Source organism: Acanthisitta chloris, unplaced genomic scaffold (assembly GCF_000695815.1).
Source record: "Acanthisitta chloris isolate BGI_N310 unplaced genomic scaffold, ASM69581v1 scaffold11615, whole genome shotgun sequence".
NCBI classification, from domain to species: Eukaryota; Metazoa; Chordata; class Aves; order Passeriformes; family Acanthisittidae; genus Acanthisitta; species Acanthisitta chloris.
Genome location: NW_008672178.1, coordinates 35,765 through 60,621, shown reverse-complemented (window position 1 = coordinate 60,621; position 24,857 = coordinate 35,765). Strand labels below are relative to the sequence as shown.

Here is a 24,857-nt window from a genome sequence, read left to right as displayed (position 1 = left end):
CTATCCTACTCTTTGCTTTGGCTACTCAATTCTTGTTATCAGAAGGAGCTTCTCCTCCTCTGCTGATTTATTTCCTCCTTTCTTACTTTCCCCCTAGTAATTTGCATCCCTTGATGCTGCTGCTTGATAAACAGCACATCAGCAAATTCATCTGAGTTGTACCAAGCTGTGGGTGGGAACACACCAGAAGCTAACAACTGACATGAATGTTTCTCATTCCTTGTGATCAACAGTTTTTTCCAGCTCTCTGTTGCCCTCCCAGAGCTGCATCTGTCACAGATCTCTTTATTTCAGTGCAGTGAGATGATGGAGACACACTGCATAGCTCTTGAAAATGAGTTTTCTGACAATTTTTAGTAAACAGAGTTGATGATGACCATCTTGGGTCTTGTTTGTGGCTGCTGCTGGGAGACCTCACAGTGGCTACTTAACTTCTCTGTGCCAGAGTTTGTCATCTGGAAAACAGAGGTAATAATCCTTTTCAGCCATGCAAATATGCCATGACTCTCAATTCATTGTAAAGCACATTAAGATACTCTAAGAGGAGTAATAATGAAGTGAGAGATTTTCTCTGTGTGAATCCCAAAGCTTTTGAACACAGCAATATATGTTCCCTGTCATTTTTCTGAGCTATAATTAAACATATGGTTAGTCAGAGATGGACAAAGCCAATCCTAGAGAGAGAACACTCCAAGTCAGGTGGGCAATAATCAACCCCTGGGGATCTGGGAGGATGAACATCTGGTCAGGTTGTTACTAATTGGGAAGACTCTTCTGCTGCTGCAGCTTGGGACAGAGTAAAGAATTATCCCTTTTTGAGGATGTGGTGATGCTGCTGGAAACATAGGAAGATAATGGCATTGAAGCCTGCTAATGAGCAACAGTTTTAGGGACAAGTTGCAAGTTTCTTATTCAACTGCCAACATGGATATAAAGCTTTGACAGCATCTGGGCTGGGGACCAAATCCAGAAGGTCACGTGTGATGGAGGCTATTGCTCAAGAATGGACTTTGCATCTGGAACTTCAGAGGGGACAGCTGGGCAGGGAAATGCTTCCTCCAGCATGGCACAGCACCTCTGCTGCTTGGGCTGGTACAGAGTCTATCCCTCTGTTTCACAGGAATATCTCTTTGATGGGGAGGGTAATTGACAGGTAGCTCTCCCAGGTCCTCCTCCTGTTTCTGCCAAGGATTTACCGTGTGACCTTGAGTAAATTGTTGAAGAAAGCTTTTCTTGCAAAGTGAGGTGGCCAAGATCTGAGAGGGGCCACGGGAGTGAATCAAGCATTGCAACACAGAGCTTGTTTCGAAGGGAAGGAGCAGTGACAATGACACACATTGATGTCCACATGCTTTTGATCCTGCTCAGCTCTCTGTTATACAATGACAGACTCAAGGATTTGAAAACATAGGAAAGAAATAAAAGGCCTGTGAGCAATGGTTAAAGAAAACATTGACTAAAACTCAGGAGCGAGTTTTATTTTCCAAGGGAAAGAAAGAGACTTGAGAAATATTCAGGAGTAACTGCTGGAGAGTGTCTGCAGTGAAGTCCTAGAATCACAGAATTTTAGGGGTTGAAATGGAGCTCAGAGATCCTCCAGCCTCAACTCCCTGCCCTGGGCAGGGACACCTCCCACCAGAGCAGGTTGGTCAAGGCTTCATCCCACCTGGAATGAACATTGCCAGGGTTGGGGCAGCCACAGCCTCTGGAAATGGTGATCTTTCCATCCCAAAATGGCATAAGAGGACTTTGTGGCTGGAAATGATGTATTTCTAGACATTCACATATGTCCTGTCTAAGATAGAAAAGTCACAGTTAGGTAGCTTTGGCCAGGACCCACTAAGGAGGTCATCACTCAGCCTTGGCCAGGGAGATGATGGAATTCCTCTGTGCTCATCCTTGTTTGACAGTTTCAATGCAACTCCTTCTTACCTTCTCTCTAGGCTCGTGTAGGAGGGATGGAGTTCTCCCCAGGGATGGTCTACATCTCTCCAGACAGCCCTCTGAGCTTGCCAGCTATTGTCAGCATTGCAGTGGCTGGTGGGCTCCTCATCATCTTCATTGTGGCCGTGCTGATTGCCTACAAGCGCAAATCCAGGGAGAGCGACCTCACCCTCAAGCGTCTGCAGATGCAGATGGACAACCTGGAGTCCAGGGTGGCACTGGAGTGCAAAGAAGGTAGGATGAGGGTGCAGGTTGATGCTCTGTCAGTGCTGGTAGAAGAGAGTCATCCAGCCACAAAGCTTTGAGGCAAAGCAGCACAAGCAAAAGGAGTGTTGAGCCCCATGGGTGTGGCTCAGACCTGGATCTGATCTGACCTTGCTACTTCCCTGAGTGCAGACATCCTTCCACCTGTCCTAACTGCATTGGCTATTTCACAGTCCAGAGAGAGCCTTGACACATGGCCCTGGGGAAAGGCTGCTCTCTATCACAGGTGTCACTGCTCTTGTCCACCTTCTTCCTCTCCACTGCTGCTTCTCCACTTCTACCTTAATCTCATGCATGTGGCTCTGAGGGCCTTTCCCAGCATGGTGAGGGTGATCTGGGTTGGCATTGCTACATGACTTGTTCCTTTTTTTGTGTCAGCCTTTGCAGAGCTGCAGACAGATATTCACGAGCTGACAAGTGACCTGGATGGAGCTGGGATCCCTTTCCTCGACTACAGAACCTATACCATGAGGGTGCTTTTCCCTGGCATTGAAGATCATCCAGTCCTGAGGGATCTGGAGGTAAGACATGAACATACCTGCCTGCTCTCGTGCCTCCCTGTTTGGTCCTGAATGCAAGAGATGCTGTGCCAGTGGTGGGGACATCGTGGCTTACAATGCTGTGTCCTACCAGGGACAAGACCTGGGTTGAAAGAGGAAGATGATTGCTGCTTAGATCATAGCATTGTAGAATCATTAAGGTTGGAAAAGCCCTCTGAGGTCATCTAGTCCAACAGTTGCCCCAGGACTGCCAAATCCACCACTAAACCATGTGCCCAAGTGCTACATGTGCACGTCTCTTAAATCCTTCCAGGGATGGTGACTCCAGCACAGCCCTGGACAGCCTGTTCCGATACTTGTCCATCCTTTCAGTGAAGAATTTCTTCCTCATATCTAATCTAAACCTTCCCTGACACAACCTGAGGCCATTTCCTTTCATCCTGTCACTTGTTTCCTGTTAAATTCTGTTTGATCACTCACCCATTTGGAAGACTCTCATAGATCTCTGTGCTTTGGGTCTAGCTATTAAGCCTCTTGGTCTTCACTCTCTGTGGTTTGTGTTTTTAGACTGGATTTATTAGTTACTGCTGTGCAGGGACCAGGAGCAAAAGGCTATGTGACAGAGGAGCACGTTCGCCTGTGTCGCTGGAGCTTTGCGTGACCCTCACACTACCAAGAGTGGTTTGTTGTGGTAATCCCTACAAAAACAACCTCCTGCCACTGAAGGAATTTCACCCTTGGTGCCCTCTGTGCTTTGCAGAGAGGCCAGAAAAGCACAGCATGTCTTCCCATACCCTGCCCACATCTTCCTTCTCTACCCAACTCTCTGAGCACTGGTGGGAGAGCAGTGGGACATTGCCCACCACTGCTGGGGTGTGTGCACAGCCTGTGTTGCCTCATTGATGACATCAGTTCTGATGGGACCCTACATGAGGTGTGCTCATGCTACAAACTGCTTCAGGCTCTGGCAGATGGACAAGCTCTGCTCGAGGAATACCTGGGCCAGAGAACCAGGAGCTGCACCATGGCCGAGGCCAGGGAGGTCATTGGCTGAGCTCTCTGCAAAGTCTTTGGCAGGCTCTGAGCTTCAGAGAGGCTCTGGCAGGGGCTGGTGAGATTGCTGGAGGCCAAGACTGGGGTTAGTTGGCAGGCAGGAGAAGCAGGAGCTGGCACAGGCAGTACCACGCTTGGCTGGCTCTGGAGTCAGAGTTGCCTGTTCATCTCTGCTCCTTCCATTTGGAAGAGCTGAATTTCATCAAACTGTATGGAGAGAACCATCAAAAAACCTGATCTGTCAGCAGGGAGGACTTGTGGGATTGGGTGAGCTGAGTTACATGGTGACTACTAACATATCTTTGCCTTTGGGGTGCAGGTAGAGTGACCTCAAGCTGCTTTCCCTCAGCACCTTCAACAAATGAGCAGGAGAAACGGGGGGTGCCAATTCTCTCCCTCACATACGTGTACACACACCGAGACCCTTTCATTATCCCCACAGCCAGTTTCAATCCCTGTATTCATTAACCCCAGCCAGCTGATCACAGAGGAGCGCTTGACCCCTACAGAGGTCTTAGCACGGATGCTTCCCTGTGTAGATACACACTGAGCTAATGTTTCAATCTGCCACCTTTGATCTCTTCTTCCTTTCATTCCTTTCATTATATTTTTGCCTTAATCCTTTGTAAAGCTTAACAGCTCTGTCATTGTCAACATCTTGGCCTACCAACACGAAGGTAGAATCTCCCATTCTGCTCCTTTCTCTGCAGCACCTAGAAGGAGCTGCTCTTTCTTGCCAAAGGCCCCAGCACAGCTCCTGCAGTGAGAAGGTCTTACTTATTTCCACTTCATTTGCTAATTAACTGCTTCCAGATGCAGCACAAAATACTGTGGTGATTTTTTTTATATTTTTCAATTCTCCATAATAACCCAAGGAGAGACAATATTAAATGTTCAAGCAAGTGAGTTAAAAGTCATTATTGGCAGACTGGGTGGTAGTGGTTGGTTGGTTGGTTGGTTGTCTCAAGCTATTTAGTGTGTAATTTATTTTCTGCATGCAAAAGAAGAGTTAAGAGCTCTAATTTGCAGAATGAAAAAAGTAATGACTCTTTCAGGGGCTTTGCATTACTTGGTTGTTTAAGCATGCCAACTGATTTTCTATTAAAGTGCCAAATTTGGTTGGTTATTAATTCATATATGCCTTGGTGACATGTGTTGCTCTGTGGTGAAACCATTCAGCTTCCAGGGAAGCTTTGCAAGGGCTGAAACAGCTTCATCAGCCACACTGGGGAATGAGTTTGGGGTTCTCTGTGTAGGCTCCAGTTTTGGCTAGACTCAGAAGGACTCCTGGGCCCCTCAGCTCAGGAGGGATATTGAGGTGCTGGAGCAGGTCCAGAGAAGAGCAACGAGGCTGGTGAAGGGACTGGAGCACAAGTGGCATGAGGAGAGGCTGAGGGAGCTGGGGGTGTTCAGCCTGGAGAAGAGGAGGCTCAGGGGAGACCTTAGCACCCTCTGCAACTCCCTGACAGGAGGTTGGAGTCAGGTGGGGGTTGGTCTCTTCTCCCAGGCAACCAGCAGCAGGACAAGAGGGCACAGACTCAAGCTCTGCCAGGGGAGGGTTAGGTTGGATGTTAGGAAGAGATTTTTTAGGGAGAGAGTGATGAGGCATTGGAATGTGCTGCCCAGGGAGGTGGTGAATTCACCATCCCCGGAGGGTTTCAAGGTGAGACTGGATGTGGCACTTAGTGCCATGGTCTAGTAACCACAGTAGGGTTGGACTTGATGTTCTTGGTGCTCTTTTCCAACCTGGTTGATTGCATGGTTCTCAGAAAGAGTAAATCTCTCCATGGGCTGTGGAGTCAAAGCTCTAGCTTTGAGGTTCTAAATGATTCTGTGGTAAAAACTAGTTCACCAACCTCTCACAGCTGAGGGATACATTAGAGACTTATCAACCTCTGTCTCCAAACCACCTCACCTCCCAAGCCCAGGGGTCCTGTGCACTGGGACCTCAAATATAGGTCCCAGCTTGGTGTGTCCTCTCACACCTTCACCTATCCAGTTCTTCAACCCAAAGCTCAGCTGCTCAGCCACTGCCTCACTGCATCTCTTCATCTCAAAACCTCATCCTGGACTCTCTTCACCATTTATTCCTTGCTGCTTCTCTCAGCTTCATAAAGCTGAACCCCTAAGCAGGTTTCTTGTGGGGATGAGAAAGAAGTTTCAGGTGAAATTGGAGTAAGACTTCAGCTTGACTGCACTAAAAACATAACATGGTGTGGAGCCACATCTAGGCACTAACAATCTCCTTGTGTTGTAAGGTTCAGAGGAGTAAACACAGGGTTGGATAAGAATCATCTGGCTTAGTTTGGAGGTCTCTCAGGCTTTGTAATCATTAGATCATTTGTGGACTCTGTTCCTTTCTTTCCTCAGCTCGAGGAGCAGGAGGGATGAGGGCAGAGAGGTGGCAATGGGTGTGTGACCCCCGTGTGGAGGTCTGACAGTGGGTAACGAGGGAAAGACACCAACTCCCTTTCTTCTTGTGCAGGTACCTGGCTATAGAGTGGAGTGGAGAAAGGCCTGAAGCTCTTTGCCCAACTCATCAACAACAAGGTGTTCCTGCTCTCCTTCATCCGCACGCTCGAGTCCCAGCGCAGCTTCTCCATGAGGGACAGGGGCAATGTGGCCTCACTCATCATGACAGTGCTGCAGAGCAAGCTGGAGTATGCCACTGATGTCCTCAAACAGCTCCTGGCTGACCTCATAGAGTGGAGAAAGGCCTGAAGCTCTTTGCCCAACTCATCAACAACAAGGTGTTCCTGCTCTCCTTCATCCGCACGCTCGAGTCCCAGCGCAGCTTCTCCATGAGGGACAGGGGCAATGTGGCCTCACTCATCATGACAGTGCTGCAGAGCAAGCTGGAGTATGCCACTGATGTCCTCAAACAGCTCCTGGCTGACCTCATAGACAAAAATCTGGAGAGCAAGAACCACCCCAAGCTGCTTCTGCGGAGGTAAGGATGCCCTGGGGGTGGAGAGAGTTGGGCTCCCACAGCTCTGTGGGAAATCTGAGTTAGAAATCTGCTGCTCTGTAATGAACGTGTTTTCCCTGCCTAGGAAGTGCTGCCACTTCTCTGTTTAGGATCAGATTCATCTCCTTTTCAGTCTGGACCAATCCTTCTGCTCCTGTCAGGGCAGTCTTCTGGAGACAAGTGACCTTTGCCACCGCTCAGAGCCGACTTTGAGGGGCTCTCAGCTGATTCTGATGGATGGCTTGGGCAGGGAGGAGAGCTCTGGAGCCTGCTGGGAGACCTTCCAGCTGGCACACAGCCCACTGTGGAGAACCAGCAGGAAAGAGGGAGCAGAATACTCTTCCTGGCATCCAGGGCAGCAATGCCAGGGGCAGAGGCTGCACTTTGCTTTGGTGTCACTTGCCTCCCTGATGGGTTTCACGCCCTCCAACCTGGCTGGTGACCACCCCCCAGCTGTCCCCAGGCTTCCTCTCTGTGCTTCTCCTCTGATGCTGGATGGCACTGCCTCCTTCCAACTGTCTCCCCACTTTGTTTCCTCATTTTTCTTCCCCTTTCTCCTCCATCTCTTTATCTTCCCTTGGTCATTTCTAGCTTGTCCTGAGCATCCCATCTTTCCTCTTTCTCCTTCTTCCAGCTCTTTTCTAACTCTGGTCCTCTTTGTTGGAAAAGAAATGTGGCTTTTGGAAGAAGACACAGGGAACGAAGGTGGCACCTCCAGTGGTCCAAGCTGTGAAAACACAAGGGATGTGGTTTCTGGGTGAGAGGGAGGTCCTGCACTGTGCAGCACCAGCACAGAATCTACTGCTGAACAACTGAACTGCTCAGTGTTTTGTGTCAGGAGTTGGTGTGAGGTCCTCAGCCAATTATTTGGAGCAGCTGGATTCAACTCAATGCTTCCCCTGTGTCCCCTTGAATCTGGGGATGGAAGAGAATCTTCCAACCCCTTTCTGCAGTGTCAGTTTTGGAGGTACTGGACAGACAGGAGCTGGCAGAAATGATTTTGCCACCTCACCTGTGTCTAGTGTTGATCTCACATGGCATCTACAGCCTCAAAGAGGTTTTCAGGCCAGAGAGCAACCAGAAGAAGCAGGAACCCCTGTGTGGCCTTGGTGATAGCAGGATGAGGAGGAGCCACTTTAATTCACCTGGGCAGAGACTCCTACTTTCCTCTTGGACAACACCAGTGCAGGTACTGGAGCCAACACAGGTTTCTCCTGTGCTCCTGCTGTCCACAGCACATTTACAGATCTGAGTCAGTCCTTCTGTAGGAAAAGTTCACCCTGAAGCCTGGAGATGGATTTTTGTTTGATTGAGGACAGTGTTCAGCTGCAAAATGATGAGCTCTGTGTATGTGCCACATTGACACATTGAGGAGTATAATCACTCCCAAATGCCAGGGAGATAGTCAGTGCCAGATAACTGTTCTCTGGTGAATCAGATCTGTCTCTCTTGAGTATTTATATAGCCTACTTGACATATGGCCTAGCTCTGAGCTCCTCATATTTGATGGAGTTATCCTCCCTGAGCTCCTTTGAGAAGATTCCCTCAAACATTGTCAACTCAGTTTTGTTGCTGGAGAAACTGAAACACAGACATGCAGGGACTTAGAGTCACAGGAAAATCAACAAGGATTTGCCTCCAAGTTTCCTAAGTCCAAAATAAAGCAGAGAACCTAGGACGTGCTAAGTCCTGATGGTACCATGCCAGACATTCCATGGCGCTCAGAGATCTGGGCAGGAAGATCCAAGGCCAATCCTTTGACTAGCTCCTTTGATACAACCAGAATGACTAACTTAGCTCTAATTGGCCTCTTCTTCCTCCCTGATTTTAGGACAGAGTCTGTGGCTGAGAAGATGCTCACCAACTGGTTCACCTTCCTTCTGTACAAGTTCCTCAAGGTAAGAGGAGCAGCATGGCTGGAAGAACAGCTGCTTTAATACATTTCTTCTTGGGGAGGTTTAATGGAGGCAAAAGCATTAAAGGAAAGGGGTTTTTTTTCTCCCTCTGGAAGGAGGTCAGTGCCTAATGGGAGAGGAACTGTTTTCTGATCCAGGGAGAACAAAGAGGGACACTTTGTTAGAGAGGCAGCCTGGTGGTCTTTCTCCTGGGATCTAAGGGGCAGTGCTGAAACATGAAGGAGTTCAGAGCCTGATTGAGACCTGTGTGGAAAATGCTCTCCTTTCACTAGCAGACTGAGGTCTCCATCATGTGGTGACCCATATTTCCAGTGCCTAGTGGCTGGAGATCTCCTTCCCCCCCCAGTTCAGAGGCAGTACTGAGAGACAGCCCCAGCTGAAGGGACTCTCACCAGCAAAAGAGGCAAAGGACTTGAAATGCCCCCAGAACCATCTTGTTCCTCCCAGAGGGTCTCCTTGGGGTATTGGGTAGTGAAAAAAAGAGTCTTTCAGCCTCTGAGACCTGCTGGGTGATGGCAGTTTCCTCTTGGGGACCCACACTGAGCCTCAACCATGCCAATTCCTCAAACTCAGAGGCAGTTTTGGGAAGGAGTTTTGTTCTGCTCCTCTCCCCCACTCCCAATGCAGCTGCTAAATAGCCTAACACCTTACAGCCTCATTTGCACCGAATAACCACTCTCTGCCTGGCAATTCGAGGCTTTACAAATAAACCTCAACCCCCTGAGCTTTCCTCAGCCACAATCAGTTCAAGGATGAACACATGGGAAAGTTTTGAAGGTCCCTGGAAGGTAATTTCAGTGCCTTCAGTATCAGATCCCTGCTTTGAGCTGAAAGGAAAGGATATAAGGAGGTGACTCTCTAAAGAGCTGCTTTTATAATAGGCTTTTTTCACCCCACTCAGCTACTTGTCTTCTTGCCTTAGCCTGAACAGAGGCCTGATAAGGGCAAGAGACAGGCACACAGAAGCAATATGCTGCTGGCAGATAAGCTAATTAAGTGGGAGACAGGTGTAGGGAGTGAGAAAGGGACCACTTTGCTTCTGATTATTAACTTGTTGTTCCTGGGATTTACACCAGAGGAAAATGACCTGCTCATTTTGTTGGGACACTGCAAGAGGAGAGGGAGAGGAGGGGAGGAAGGATGGCTGGAGGGGAAGGGAGGCAGTAGCAGAAGGCATGAGATGGGGTGAGTGGCAGGGAGGGTGCTGAGGGAGGGCAGCAAGGCTGGGAAAAGCATGGGAAGAGGAATGCAGGGAATGTGAATGATGGGAAGGAGAAATCAGGGAGGTTCTGCTTGTTGCTGTCCTGTGCTGGGCCCCACACATCTGACAGCACCAGTGGAGCCACACAGATCCAGGGACACATCTCCCCTGGGTCATGGAGCTGCTCCTGCCTGAGCATCCCTGTTTGCCTCCAGCATAAGAGTTCTCAGGAGACTGTGCAGTCTGCCTAGACACCCAGAACAGAGCACCAACAGTTTCAGAACTGCCTCCAGGGCTTCTGGAACCCATCCCACCACCTGCAGAGCTCTGGTGGCAATGATTGAACATCTCCTGCAAGGCTCTGCTGGTCCCAGCAAGCACTGACACCTCTGTCCTGTGACAGGACCCTCGAGGGCTGTGGAAGTGTAGGGTCACCTCTGCTCCTGGGCTGTATGGAACAGGCTGTTCCCACGGATGTGTCTGTCTGGAGGGCTTGGGGATGCCAAGCTGTGGCAGTCACTGAGACACAGTGTAGGTTGGATTCTCACCTCTACTCCTTCTGTTTCTCCTCATGGCTGTCTCTCATCCCTGCAGGAATGTGCTGGTGAGCCTCTCTTCTCCCTTTTCTGTGCCATCAAGCAGCAGATGGAGAAGGGCCCCATCGACTCCATCACGGGGGAGGCTCGGTACTCACTGAGTGAGGACAAGCTCATCCGACAGCAGATCGACTACAAGACACTGGTGAGTGCCCTGAGCACCTTCCCATGGGCTTGGCCAGAATCTGCTAGCTAAAGGGGTCTGAGAGAAAAGAAGGGCTATGTTAGAGGTACACACTGGAGGGACCTCTTAGGGCTGCTCTAGAGCTACTGCAGCTATTCCCCTTCAGCACACACAAGTCAAAGGAAAATGAACTTGATTTCAAGAGGAAACTAATGCCTGTCAGAGTCATTTGCTTCAAATGGAGTTGTCTGCATGATGCAAGATACACATTGCATATGTGCAGCTTTAGCTTCTGCTCTGAGATCACACCCTTTTCCCACTTGATTAAGGAGTATCAATTAAAGAGCATTAGATATCTCTTCTTAGTGTGTTTGTGGCCTTCATTCTTTCCTGGATGCACTAAATCCACTTCTAAGTCTCTGTGGGATGAAGAACACTTCCTCAGTCTTCAATGATCCTTGTAATTTCTTGATGGTCATGTCTTTGTTCTCAGAAAACCCTAAATTTTAGGATGGTCAGAAGATGCTCTGATCTGCTCAGATTGTTTTATTTGCACTTTCAAATGAGGGACATTCATCTCACTTAACTCTCGATAGCTCTGAGAGCTGTGCACAGTCACAGAATCATAGGCTCACAGAATGGTTTGGGTTGGAAAGGACCTTAAAGATCATCAATTTTCAAACCCCAGTTTGTGTTAGCTCTTTGACCTGTCTTAGACCTTAGCTCAGATGAGCTGATGCTAGAAATAGCTGCTTGTCTTCTGTTACTACAGTCTAGAGCAGAGATCTGACTGACTCCCAGTCTGGTGAGGGCTTAGACTTTGTGCTTAAATAAGGCCACAGTTTTATTATCGTAGTGTGTTAAGGGGTTGGAATGGACCTTAGAGATCATCCAGCCCCAACCCCCTGCCCCTGGCTTTCTTTCCTTTCCATTTTGCATATTAAATCAACCTTTCCTCTTGACCGATCAGCACAGCGTTCTTTGCTGTTCCATGTGGTTGTGTAGCAATTCCAAGGCCTTGTCTCACAGGAGAGAGGGAGCACAAGGAAGGGAAATGCAGACACGGAGCGATCACTTTGAGCAGAGGAAATCCCCCAGATCCTTTTAGGCTGATAGAAAGCAGCAGCAAAGGGCAGTAATTATACAGCAGCCTGAACAAAGCTCTCCTCCACTCGCTTTGTGCTCTTTGATGTTAATCACTTCTCCCTCTTACATCTCAAGAGCAGACAAATCTATCCCGATAGGAATCTCAGCAGATTTACAGAGATCAGCTTCGGTGAAGGAGATTAGGAAGCAGTAGCATATGAATAGGATTGTTCTTCGTTTCTGTTTCTCTTGATTCCTGTTTTATTTTGTCCTTCCTCTGCTTCCTTGAGCAGTCTGACATCCCTGATTTCAAATACATAGGGATGAAATAAAGGCAGAAATGATTCAGTATTTGGAGTATGGGAATTCCCTCAATGTCTCCTGTTCTCTACCCAAGGGACACAGTCACCACTGTGAGTTTGCAGTGAATGGGGCTAAAATTCACTGGGATGTTCATGTATCACAATATGTTAAGGGGTTGGAATGGAGCTTAGAGATCATCCAGTGCCAACCCCTGCCCTGGGCAGGGACACCTCCCACCAGGGCAGGTTGCTCAAGGCTCATCCAACCTGGAATGAAACACTGCCAGGGCTGGGGCAGCCACAGCCTCCCTGGGCAACCTGGGCCAGTGTCTCACCACCCTCACATTAAAATCAAGAGTGCTTGGTGGCTGTTTGACTGAGTCACATCACAATTCCAGCAGTGGGACACATGGAAAAAGGATGTTGGCATTATTTCCAGAAGACAAGGACAGGGCTTCTTTTGGAAGTCTCAGACTTGATGATCTAAGAGATCTTTTCTAACCTAAATGATTCTATGATTTAGTCTTTAACCTTCATTAATCCTGACCAAATGGTTTAAAACATGGGTTTGAATATGATTTGAGTGAAAAGCAGATCCAAAGGAATTGACTTATCCAGGGAGAAAAGTGAAGACAGAATAGATGGAGACATCTGGAATGAATTATTTTTACAACACACACCTCAGACACTAGATTTAGATTGTTTCAGTCTGATTTCTCTCCAAACCAGTTAGCTCCAAGTTGCTGTCTGCCAGGTCCTACAGTGCTCCAAGGGAGCAGCCCTTGGTGTCCTGGGATCTTGGTAGTCTGGAACAATTCCTGTATTTACAAAGGGATTTTTCACTCCAGGAGAAATTAAGCTAGTACTAAGTACCTTCCTGTGAGGAACTGAACTGAACTCCAGGTGTTTGCATCAGAGCTTGCTCTGACTGGCATCAGCTCATTGTGGCCAGCAGGTCAAAAGAGGTGATTCCTCTACTCTTGAACTGAACTCCAGGTGTTTGCATCAGAGCTTGCTCTGACTGGCATCAGCTCATTGTGGCCAGCAGGTCAAAAGAGGTGATTCTTCCCCTCTACTCTGCTCTGGTGAGGCCCACCTGGAATACTGCACACAGTCCTGGTGTCCTCAACATAACAAGGACATGGAACTGTTGGAGCAAGGCCAGAGGAGGCCATGAAGTTGCTAAGAGCACTGGAGCATCTCCCCTGTGAGGACAGGCTGAGGGAGTTGGGGCTGTTCAGCCTGGAGAAGAGAAGGTTGTGTGGAGACCTCAGAGCAACTTTTCAATCTCTGAAGTGTAGTAGAATCATTTAGGTTGGACAAGACCTTTCAGATCATAGAGTCCAACCACAAACCTAACACCTGTGCAGGCTCTTAGCATTCAGGTGTTTACTTTTTGGATATTCCCAAGGAGTTTGCAGATGAAGAGGTTTCTGCTGGCAAGGAATGGGCACAACCCAGGAGGGCTGCAGAGGGCTCCATCAACTAATAACCTCAATGCTGGATGCATTTCATCAGTGCTTTTTATGTATAGTTCTGTGATCCTTTTAGATGAAAAGATGCCACAGGACTGTAAATCTGTGCCATTATTATTATTATCTGAATTGATGATGCTTCAATACTTCTGGAAGTGACATCTAAATAACAGCATTAGGATCTAATCAATATCTCATATTTACATCTCCCCCTTTCATCCAGCAAGATCACAGAGCTCTTTGTAAGCAGTATCTTCACAAGTCCCTCTTAGTTGAGCATAACATCACCAAAGGGAGCCTGGAGAGCCACTGTGTAATTATACTGAGAGGATTTCACCCTGTTTTAACCAACTCTGAGTTCCCACTGCATCTTAGGAGATGAAGGTGGAAAGCACTGGAGAGTCCAATACCTCTTGTGCACTAGAGAAGGGAATTTACAGCCAAGGTGGAAGTTGTCTAAGGCACCAAAACTAATATGTCTGCACTTGTAAAAGTGGCACAGGAGCATTTAATGACTGTGTATAGCCTGGAGCACCACTGAACATTCCTTTTGAGTGCTAGGTTTATAAAGCTTTGCAGACTTCACACTCCTGTAGCCAGAAGAGAGCAGAATGGTCACCAGAGCCATGGCCCAAGGGTTAGCAGGCAGGTTGCTATTAAACACTGGGGGGGAGGTGTGGGGAGGGGTTTTGAGGTATTCCCCATCACCAGCCCATATGTTTTGCATATGCTCTTGGATAGAGTCTTTGGAGAAAATTCAATTTCCCTTTAGAGAAATGAGAGGCCTCTAGTTGGGTCAGTGTTCTTCTTCTATATGTGAGAGCAGAAGTTGTTAGAATGATAGAGTCATCAAGGTTAGAGGAGACCTCTGAAATCATCAAGTCCAATCATTAACCTGTCACTGCTGGAACCCCTAAACCAGATCTTCCAGTGCCACATCGACACCTCTTAAAACACCTCTAGGGATGGTGACTCCACCATCTCCCTGGGCAAACCTATTCCAGTGCCTGAACACCCTAACAGACCTCTGTGCCCTCTTGAAGGAAGGAATACTCTTGCTACCCATTTTTCCTACTGTAGCACCCTAATTCCCTCTGGCTTCTAGGACACAGATGAGGGACAACCACATGGTACCTGTGCTGCTGTGAAATGTGTGGTGTGTCTCATTGCCTCTCTCTCAGGTCTTGAGCTGTGTGAACCCTGACAACGTGAACAGTGCTGAGATCCCAGTGAAGATCCTCAACTGTGACACCATCACACAGGTCAAGGAGAAGATCCTTGATGCCATCTTCAAGAACGTGCCCTGTTCCCACCGGCCCAAAGCTGCTGACATGGACTTGGGTATGTGATTGCACCTGGGCAGGGGGAAGGGGAGGTGGGAGACAGCCAACCTCCATCCAAACACTCTGCTGGAGCAGGTGCCACCTCTCCAGACTGAGTGGACCCTCTGCAAGGCAGAGCACAGCAGTGGTGAGAGGACAGAGGTTATATTATGTTGGTGTATGTGGTCCTGACTTATGAAATCTTGAGGACTTAGAAAGCCCTGGAGGGAAATGTGGAGGAACGGAGCAAGATCTGCTCAGGGCATTGCTGGGGGGTCTGGTAAGGGATTGGGAACTGCATTGTGGCTGTGTCTGCCAGAATTTGACCTTCAGTGAAAGAGACTCAAGTGGTGAATGATGGAGCCTCTAAAACCCAGCAAAGTTGTGGAGGAGCTACAAGGAGTAGGAATGGACTGAGGCCAAGAAACAATTCACAGGACTAATGGAGACAGGAACGAGAGGTCAGGGATTAAAGCTAAGTGTCTATGTGTGAGTATGTGTAGAGGAGGGAGAGATTCCTAACAGAAATTGCTCATGAAAGGCAGTTAGAATAATGAAAGAAGCTGCCAAGAACAGCAGCAATAAAGAACAGGTCATATACATCATGAAGAAAGGACCCACAGTGATTCTGGAGCTGCTGGGAGGCAGCAGGGAAGTGGTGAGTGAGGCAGGGCAGGGAGCCAGGGCACAGCACTCTGGAGGAATGGGGTTTGCAGACACATCTCTGCACCTTTCTGGTGCTGGATGGTGGCCACAGAGCCCACTGCCTTCAGATCTCAGGCTGGATGGGAATGGGAAGTAGTTTGTTCTGCTGTGAGGATGAATGATGCATCCCTAATGGAGCAGGAATTCTACCTGCATGCTACAAACACCAGGGATAAATTGGAGTCCACAGATTCCACTGTAGCTGGGATAACCTACAGACACAGAAGTGTGTGTGTGCAGGGTCCCAGTTGGCCCCTAACCATTCTGCATCCAGAATTGTTGCTGGTTTAAGTAATACTGACCTATCTGAGGCCAGGGTGGATGAGGCTTGGAGCAACCTGGTCCAGTGGAAGGTGCTCCTATCCATGGCAGGAGGTTGGAACTAGATGATCTTTAAGGTCCCTTCCAACCCAAACCATTCTGTGATTCTGTGACCTGCTGAGTGGTGCTGAGGCCCAGCAAGTTCCAGAAGTATGAGCATCTGTCCACCTCAGAGGAGAGACTTGCCCATAGTGCCAAGAGACTGGCAGATGAGCAGCTCTTCAGTCAACAGCACTGATGGGGGAAAAATACCCCACAAAACACAACAAATCCCCCCCTTAACTAGTAGAAAAGTCTTGGCAGCAGCAATGTAGTTGCAGCTAACACAGTGGGAGGAGCAGGACTGGCCTGGGTGGAGCAGGAGTAAGATGCTCAGAGCCACTGTGCTTGTGATCTCTCTTTCAAGGACAGTTTGGCTGGCAGTGACCACTGTGAGACAGCTGCAGGGGAATGCAGTGGCACTGCTCTTTGGAGCAGAGGTGGGGGATGAGTGTTGTCTTGGGGCTTATTTCTTGGCACTGGGGAGTCCATTTAAAAACCACTTTGATGAGGTGAGGTTGGAAGCGAAGAGAGAGTGGAAATGGCTATGTACCTTCATGGAGTGGGATGAAGCTTAAGCTGTGCCAGGAGAGGTTCAGGTTGGACATGAGGAAGAATTTCCTCCCAGAAAGGGTGATCAGACACTGGAATGTGCTGCCCAGGGAGGTGGTGGAGTCACCATCCCTAGAGGGGTTTAAGGACAGACTGGGCATGGCACTTAGTGCCTTGGTCTAGTTGCCATAGTGGTGTTAGGTTGCAGGTTGGATTTGATGATCTCAGAGGTCTTTTCCAACCTTAGTGAGTCTGTGGTTCTGTGATACACACGTTCAGCTATAGCTTTTTACAGGAAAAGCTGTTTCTTGGCACCTGGCAACCTTCAGTGGCATTGCAGGCAGCAGGGGCAGAGCAGAAAGCATCGCTGGTCGTTAGGAAGCAACACAGAGCTCTGAGCATCAAGCTGCCCCAGGCTGGAAGCTCAGCACTGCCGAATGGCTGGATCAGTGCTCACAGTAGGTCAGAGCAATGACTGTAATCTGCCCCTGCAATCGATGGCTTTCTAAACAGCAGCTACAATTTCCTGGGCTTTCTGGCCATAGCCAGGCCAGATTGCTCACAGGGAAGAAAGCAAACAAGCTAATGAGTTGTTTTGAGTTGTTAAATGCAGGGGAGCTGCAGACAGAGGGACATGTGTGCGTGGCCAATGTCAGGATGCTTGGCAGTTTCCCAGGCAACTCGTGCCAGGGGGTTGTCAGCTGAAAACATTTATTTTGGACACCCTGAGGAGGTTACATTGGAGTCCCAAAGCCCCAAATTGCAGCCCTCGAAGTAAAGATTTCTTTCTGTGGTGGGGAGTTTTGTTATTATCATTTTTTAAAGTCTTAGCCATAAATAAAATAGGCCAAATTTGGGAAAATATTGAGGTGTGAGGATCACAAAGCAGGAATTTGGCTTCATGCTGAGGTATTTGTTCTTCCCTGTGTTTTGGATGCTTGTGGAAAGAGGCTGCTGAGGTGGTGGGAGCTGCTAGGGTTTGGCTGCCTTGAAGGCACTTGGGACAAGGCCTGGAGGGACAGGACACAGGGAATGGCTTCCCACTGCCAGAGGGCAGGGACAGATGGGATATTGGGAAGGAATTCCTGACTGGGAGGTGCTGAGACGCTGGCACGGGGTGCCCAGGGCAGCTGTGGCTGCTCCATCCCTGGGAGTGTTCCAGGCCAGGATGGATGGGGCTTGGAGCAACCTGGGCTGGTGGGAGGTGTCTCTGCCCATGGCAGGGGGTGGAACTGAATGGGCTTTGAGGGCCTTTCCAACCCAACCCATTCTGTGATTCCATGATTCATTCTATGCAGAATGACATATTTCCCAGGCATCTTTCACCTCTGTGTTCTGAAATGAACTTTTATTCCTGACCACAATGGTCAGTCCTCCACCCTAGAGGCACAGCTGAGTTTCTCTTCTCTCCCTAGAGCTCATCACATATATTTACCCATTTCTCTTTCCTACCCACCTGGCTGTACTGGGCCCCTGCAACACACCGACGAAAGGTTTATTCTCCTTTTACTCCCTCTCACCTGGTAATTAGTGAGAAGGGAACAAATAAGACCAAAAACTTCCCCCATATCTTCAGACTAATCTCTCAGGAGCACAAGTGATCATGAAACAGGCATTAAGCCACATGGATTTGTTCCACACACCATTGCTGTGCAGTGTCAGCTGCAAACCATGGCACAGCCCTTCATGGGAGGCTTGGGAGCTCCAGGAACAGAGTGGGAAGCACAGCATTAGGCTGGAATGGATTGTGTACGTCATGGCCTAGAAGTGCCTGTAAAGGATGGAGCAACTGAGGATGAGTAGCTCAAGTGAAGGCACTTGAAGTGAGCTGGAACATCCATCCATTTCTTCCATCCTCCATCCATTTGTGAGTATTTCAATTGCCCCAGAAAAACATTCTCTCTGCTGCACTTTTCTCCCTTGTTCAATAGGCATTTTCAGGGTGATCTGGATCACAGGGAAGACATGAGGGAGGCAAAGCATCTAGAGGATCTGAGGTGCAGGATGGCATCTCCCCACTGAGTCATTCCCTAGCCAAGCATTGCTGCAGCTCAATCACCTCCTTGTCAAAGGCACCTGGAATTTCCTTTTTCCCTGTCAAGTTGAACAGGAAGGTTGTTGCTTAAAAAAAATAAAAGAAGAAAGAAAGAAAAAAAAACCTGAAGAAGTAATTCCTGCATGCAATAAAAAGATACACTATCTGCTGAATGAAATATAAAGGCTTCACAGCAGCTGTCTCCTGAGTTTGCATTTACCACTGCTCCTGATTGGAAGGCTTGATAAAGATAATGGGATTTTTACCTCCCTCCCCCTCTCTGGAAGGTGGAAGTGTAACAAATTGGATTGGAGTGTGTCTCTCCTTTGTGGCAGCTCGCAGAGGAGTGCACAGATCTGAGGAGAGAGGGGCCAGGGTGCTGCTGCCAGCGAGGACAAAGCTAACAGTGTGCACTTAGTGCTGTGGATATGGATGTCAGGGTCACCTTTTCCCTGCCCATTTCCTTGCAGATCAGTGTATGACCCCCTGAGCTGGCACTCATGGGGAAGGGGAATGTGTATGAGACTAGGAACAGTTGGGGGGCACAACTGGAGGGTCCTTTCCTTGTCTTTGCTCAGCTTCATGATGAAGTGATTTGTATTTGGTCTGGGAAGATGGAGCCAGAAGCTCTGAATGTGCCCTGCAGGGTGTTTTCCTCCTTGTCTTGTGCAGTCAGACTGACCTGTCCTCTTCCTCACATGGTCACTCCTTTCAGGAAGGCCAAGGCTTGGGAATCCCCTGTGATTCTGCAGGAGCACAAAAGGCTTGAGGTGACACCTCCTGGTGTCCTCAGCTCTCCTGGAGCAGAGGGAAATCTGCTCTCAGGACCTTGTCCAGCCCTTGGATACAAACCAAGTAGAGAAGGAGGAAAGCTGTGCCCACCCTCACATCAGAGCCCAGTGCAACACCAAGAAGCTGTGCATCCCTCCCAAAAAACTGTGTGTGTGTGTCTCTCCCCAAAGATGAGTCAGGAGAGAGGAGAACCACAGGAACATGCAGAGCCCTGAAGGAGAGAGGTCAGAGAGATGCTGTCCCCAAAACACCATGAAGAAAGCACATAAGAGATACTCTGACAGCAGAATTGATTTGGCACCTTGTGAGGCACTTGGTAAAAACACCATTGCCCAGCCCAAACTTCAGCATTTTGTGCTCTTCCAAGCAATGTCTGGGACCAGTTAGGTTCCAGGAATTCAGTCCAGGTGGGAATGAGCTTGGAGCATCATCCTCAGACATCCCAAGGGTAGTGTAGGTGAGGATCTAAGGGACTGGAGCAGCTGAAGGGCAGTTCAGGCTCAGTGCTTAGCCAACACAACCTTTGCTCACTCCTGGAGTGTCTCTAGCCAAAGGAACACCCAGCAATAAACACAGTTGCTGACCTCTTCCTGCTAATTTACATGACTAATGAAGGCAAGTGCAGCTTTCCCAAAGCATTTTAATTATGTGATAAGAAAACTGCTGAAACCAAAAGAAATTTGCAGTGGTCCTTGCATTTTTTCTATGAGGAAAACCAGGCAAGGGTGGCAGGTGATGTCTCCATATCCAAGAGTTCATTTTAATTAGCTCCTGCAAATGAATAGACTTTCTGCTTTGGCTCTGGCTTAGCTGTATGTGGTTGGGTCACTGAGACATGCCAAGCAGCTATAGCTTTGGATGCTCCAGGTTGTCTGTGATAAAGCCACAGCTTTCCCTGCTGTCACCAGGTGATGCTACATGTCCTTTTGGCCATGCTTAGATGTTCCTTGCTTTAGGCAAGTCTCTGAGTCCTCTGTGGGGAAAGCTCATGGCTTCATGATCTTAGAAGTATTTTCCAGCCTTAGTGACTCTATGGAGTTTCCTTCAAGACTTGAGCAACAAAGACTTGTGCTCTAGTGCTGCACAAGGAGAGGAGGATTCATTGTTTCAGGGTAGAGGCTGGAGAAGTGGATGTGGTCAGAAACAGGAGCCCTTCTGCCCACAGGCATGTGCTGAAGGCTGGTAGAGGTGAAATCCTCCACAGACATGGTCTCTGTCCTGATGCTGAGGCCTTCCTGTTCTCCATCACTGCTGGGTTTGAGGTGTGAGAAGTGTTGTGTGAGCACTAATGGAGATGAACTGAGCCCAGCACAGGCTCTGGTGCTGTGTTGAACTGCTCTGCCCAGGAGAACCTTTTCTGGGGCAGGTGGACATGTCTCAGGTATTGGGAAAGGCTGAGTCTGTGCTGCTAAAGGAAAGGGGACCAGGGCTGGATTTCTATCCCTGCCACAAGTGACATTTACTTCTGTCCCATGGTGATTGCTAACGTATGGTTGGTCTTGGAAACAATCACATTGGAGCAAGACTAGAGCCATAAATCAGCTAAGAGTTAAGGACTGTGGATAATCAGTGTAAAGGCAGTGAGTGATGTGCTGCTACATGGGGTACAACCTGCACATGTGTGACTACATGGGACATGGGCACAGTGGTTACCAAGGCTCTGGCCCTGCCACAGGCTCTGCACAGCAGAGTTCAATGTGTCTTTTCTCCTTGCAGAGTGGAGACAAGCAAGTGGGGCCAGGATGATCCTTCAGGATGAAGACATCACTACCAAGATAGAGAATGACTGGAAGAGGCTCAACACACTGGCACACTACCAGGTAACTGTGTGAGGGGGTGGCTACATGGTAGAGCAGCTAAGAAAACAAAAAGGAGAAGGGCAAAATGTTATTCTCTTGCCCAGGGAAATAAATGGTGGAATTAGCACATCTGGAAGTGTTCTGAAGACATGTGGATGTGGCACTTGGGGGACATGGTTTACTGGTGACCATGGTGGTGTTAAGTTAATGGTTGAACTCAATGATCTTAAAGGTCTTTGCCAACGTTAAGGATTCTGCGGTTCTAAGATGCAGAGGTAAACAGTGGTTGAGTGGGCAATAACTGGGCAGAAGCCCTATGTGGAGTACATCCATCCTGTTCCACTGTCCTTGTGGTAATTACCCTGCACAGTGCTAGAGAGGGAATTACAAATCTCCAAGAGGGACATCCCTGGGGAGTGAAGGATGTGGAGATGTGCTCATTAGGACAACATGAGCTGGCATTTCTCATGTAGACAAACAGTAAACATCCCCCTTTTTCCAATGCATCAGAGGCCTTCTAATGCCAGCAGAGTTCAGAAGGATGGAAGAGAGAAAGGCAAAAAAAGAGGGAGGCTTAGTGTCTGCAAGAAGGAGGAGGGAAAGTAGCATGGCTGGAGACCATGGTGTAGTGGGGAACTGACCTAGGAACATCACTGGGAGAAGAGAAGGTTGTATGGAAACCTCAGAGCAACCTGCCAGGAGCTGAAGGGACTGCAGGGAAGCTGCAGAGAGACTCTTGGGTAGGAGCTGCAGGGACAGGACAAGGAGCAATGGGGAGAAATGGAAAGAGGGAAATTGAGATGAGGTCTCAGGAAGAAGTTTTCCCTGTGAGGGTGGTGAGACGCTGGCCCAGGTTGCCCAGGGAGGCTGTGGCTGCCCCAACCCTGGCAGTGTTTCATTGCAGGTTGGATGAGCCTTGAGCAACCTGCTCTGGTGGGAGGTGTCCCTGCCCAGGGCAGGGGTTGGGGCTGGATCATCTCTGAGCTCCATTCCAACCCCTTCACAATCCATGAACCCTTGTTTTCAATCCTTGTCCTGGTCCATGTGACCTGCTTTGGGTCAGGCCTTCCCTTCATCTCTGCCTGACCTAGAAATCCATAAGAGAAAGCTAAAGATGCCTGAAAATACCTTACACAAGTGGTAGCTTTAATGAAAAATTGGAGTTTTGGTCAAAAGAAAAAAAAAACCCAACAAAAAACCCGGCTCATTAACCTGAATCCAATGCTGTCAATTTTGTCATTTCCTCAATCACAGCACAGTGATGTGTGTTTCATAACAGGATTCTTTTCCCTTTCCATTTGAGGGCTGACCTGAGGAGGCAGCAAGCAATCATTTGAAAAGGAAACCAAACTTTCACTTCAGCTTGACTGCAGCATTGTTGCCTGCCTCCTTTTTCTCCAGAGGGAGCAGGGACATTCTCTCTTTCATTTCATCAACAAACCAGGCAGAATTTTCTTCCCTCACTCTGCTTTTTCAAGGGTTTTCTTTTTTTGCTTCAGGCAATGAGCTCCAAGCTATATGATGAGCTGGGGCAGAACAGGTCCTCAGCTGCCAGGGTACATGGTTTTCCTGGCTGTCCTGAGGGCAGACATGGAGCATGCTGGGACAGACACTGAGATTCCTCTTGCCTCAGTTTCCCCATCCACAGTGTGGGGCTAAAACTACAAAGAGCCAATAATTGCCTTCTGTGACTGCTGAAGGGCTATTTAATTAGCCTCTTCAGTGCTTTGAAGATGAAAAACTCTATGCAAGTGCTAATTATTGTTATTATTACCCAGACAAGAGTTAGATGTTGTTAGCAGGGGTTTTTTTTCCCCCAACTCCTTTTATGATGTCTTAGTTATCCCAAATATTCCTGATATGGCTCTTTTGAGCCATTGGCTTGTTAACATTTTGGATGTGGGACCCACGTGGTTTGCCAAGCTCTAGAAAGAGAAGGTTTGGCTCCTTTAAGAAAGCCCTGTGGTCTCTCCAAACACCATCCCATGATATCCTGGGGAAGAGCCACTCCAAACCTGCGGCTTTTCCGTGTCTCAGACCCTCTGAGACAGCAAGGACAATGAAGTTGTGGTAGTCAATTCAGCAGTGCATTTGTCACATGGAAGGGTGAGACTTTCTGGAGAGGTTGGCAGGACCAAAGTGGAAAATCTAGACATCTGGTACCTGGATATCACCTACAATCCAGGCAGAAGGAATGGAACACTTCACATCAGGTTTCTCATCCTTATGGGACAGCCCAGATTTAGTGTTTGAAACAGCTCAGATGATTTTCTTCTTCTCATGCTCCTGTTCTGCACAAGAGCTGCCTTGAGAAGAACCTCCTGTCAGATTTACTGAGCTTAGTGCAAACACCATCCCTGGAAATGTTCAAAACACGTGTGGATGTGGCACTTGGGGACATGGTTTAGTGGTGAACATGGTATTGCTGGATTGGATTCCATGATCTTGAAAGTCTTTTCCAACCTAAATGATTCTATGACTCATATTGTCATCATTGGAATTTGAAGCAGGACCTGAATGGAGCAGAATCTGTCACCATTGCCCAAGTGGAGGCTTCAAGCTGGGTGACAGCAGATTTTGTCCCTCTTTGACCCACTGAACAAACCCTTTGAAGCTTTGAGCCAAACCTCCTCTCCTGCCTCCAGTGACTGGTTTGCAGCTCAGTTCCTGCTGCTTGGCATGGTCCTCCACCAGTTTGCAGAAGCTTATTGACCAAGTGCCTTTTTCTCTGCAGGTGCCAGATGGATCTGTGGTAGCTTTGGTCTCCAAGCAAGTCACTGCCTACAATGCAGTCAACAACTCCACAGTCTCCAGGACATCAGCCAGCAAGTATGGTAAGGAGCCTATATAATTAGCTGCCTACGTCTTTGATCTTAGATCACTGAATGTCACTCTGAGAGTTTGAGGTCTTGTATCAATGCATCTCAAGGCAGTGGATTGTTGTTCCCACTTTACCCATGGGTCAACTGAGAATGAGACAGCTGTGAAAGACCAGGTGGGAACTCCTCTGTAGAGCAAAATGGAAACCTCCTTAGTGTCCTTCACACCCCTTTCCCCTGGGCTAGAATTGCAGCCCAGGACATGTCTCACTGTGGTGTTGCTGCACAGCAAAGCCAAACATCTCTGATGTGCAGCCAGAGCACTGCAAAACCACCTCCAGCCTCAATGCTGCTCTCATACCACTTGCTTGTTATTTCTAATTTATGAAAGCATCTCCAGCCCTTCTTATTCCCTTTAGCTTGGGGGAAAATAGCGCTCCTCAATGGCCAGAGGACACCCCTGCCTCTTTCTCCAAGGACATAAACCATCCACCAGGACTTATTAATATTCATCCTCTTTGCCATGTTTTTGCAATTACTGAAAGACACAGTGACCTTTGAAAAGGAAGACTTGAGGGGGGTTAATTTCTCTTGGATTTCCTTAATTCTTTTGCCATTTGATTTTGCAGGAGGAGGGAGTGGGGAAGGGTGCAGGGGGAGGAGAAGATGTGGTGGGTCAGAAGTGATTGTTAATTGCAATTAAGAAAACAGCATCTAGAGAGAAAAAGGATATTCCGTCTGATAATTAATATGTAGAGAGATTGGTAATGCATTAATGAGGCTGATTCAGATCTTGCTACGGAAAGGTGCAACACTCTTCTGGCAATTATGGTTGGAAAAGATTGGATCTGCAGCTCTGCTGGGAGGTCAGGGAGAGGGGAATGCCTTGTGCCATCCCTCAGAGGCAAAGGGAGATGAAATCTGGAGGCTAAAGGTGCTGTTGGAGAGGAAATTTGTGTGGGCCCACCTGGGGCTCTGGTTTGTGTCTGTCAAAACAAGAGTTTGGAGCAGGGCCGGAAGAGGATGGTGAGCAGGAGTTATTGG

The 24,857-nt window shown here is 48.4% G+C and overlaps 1 protein-coding gene across 1 annotated transcript in view; it reads left to right on the top strand.

The window, feature by feature from the left end:
* Window positions 1-1,943: 1,943 nt before the first annotated feature.
* LOC103801983 (plexin-A4) overlaps window positions 1,944-24,857 on the top strand; it is a gene marked incomplete at its 5' end in the record, with an annotated part of 41,838 nt that continues 18,924 nt past the window's right edge. Inside the window, 9 exons of the mRNA XM_009074420.1 lie at window positions 1,944-2,178; window positions 2,587-2,729; window positions 6,247-6,266; window positions 6,466-6,711; window positions 8,561-8,627; window positions 10,441-10,587; window positions 14,611-14,770; window positions 20,912-21,015; window positions 23,729-23,828. Coding sequence (XP_009072668.1) covers window positions 1,944-2,178; window positions 2,587-2,729; window positions 6,247-6,266; window positions 6,466-6,711; window positions 8,561-8,627; window positions 10,441-10,587; window positions 14,611-14,770; window positions 20,912-21,015; window positions 23,729-23,828 — 1,222 coding nt within the window. The remainder of the gene's footprint in view (window positions 2,179-2,586; window positions 2,730-6,246; window positions 6,267-6,465; window positions 6,712-8,560; window positions 8,628-10,440; window positions 10,588-14,610; window positions 14,771-20,911; window positions 21,016-23,728; window positions 23,829-24,857) is intronic.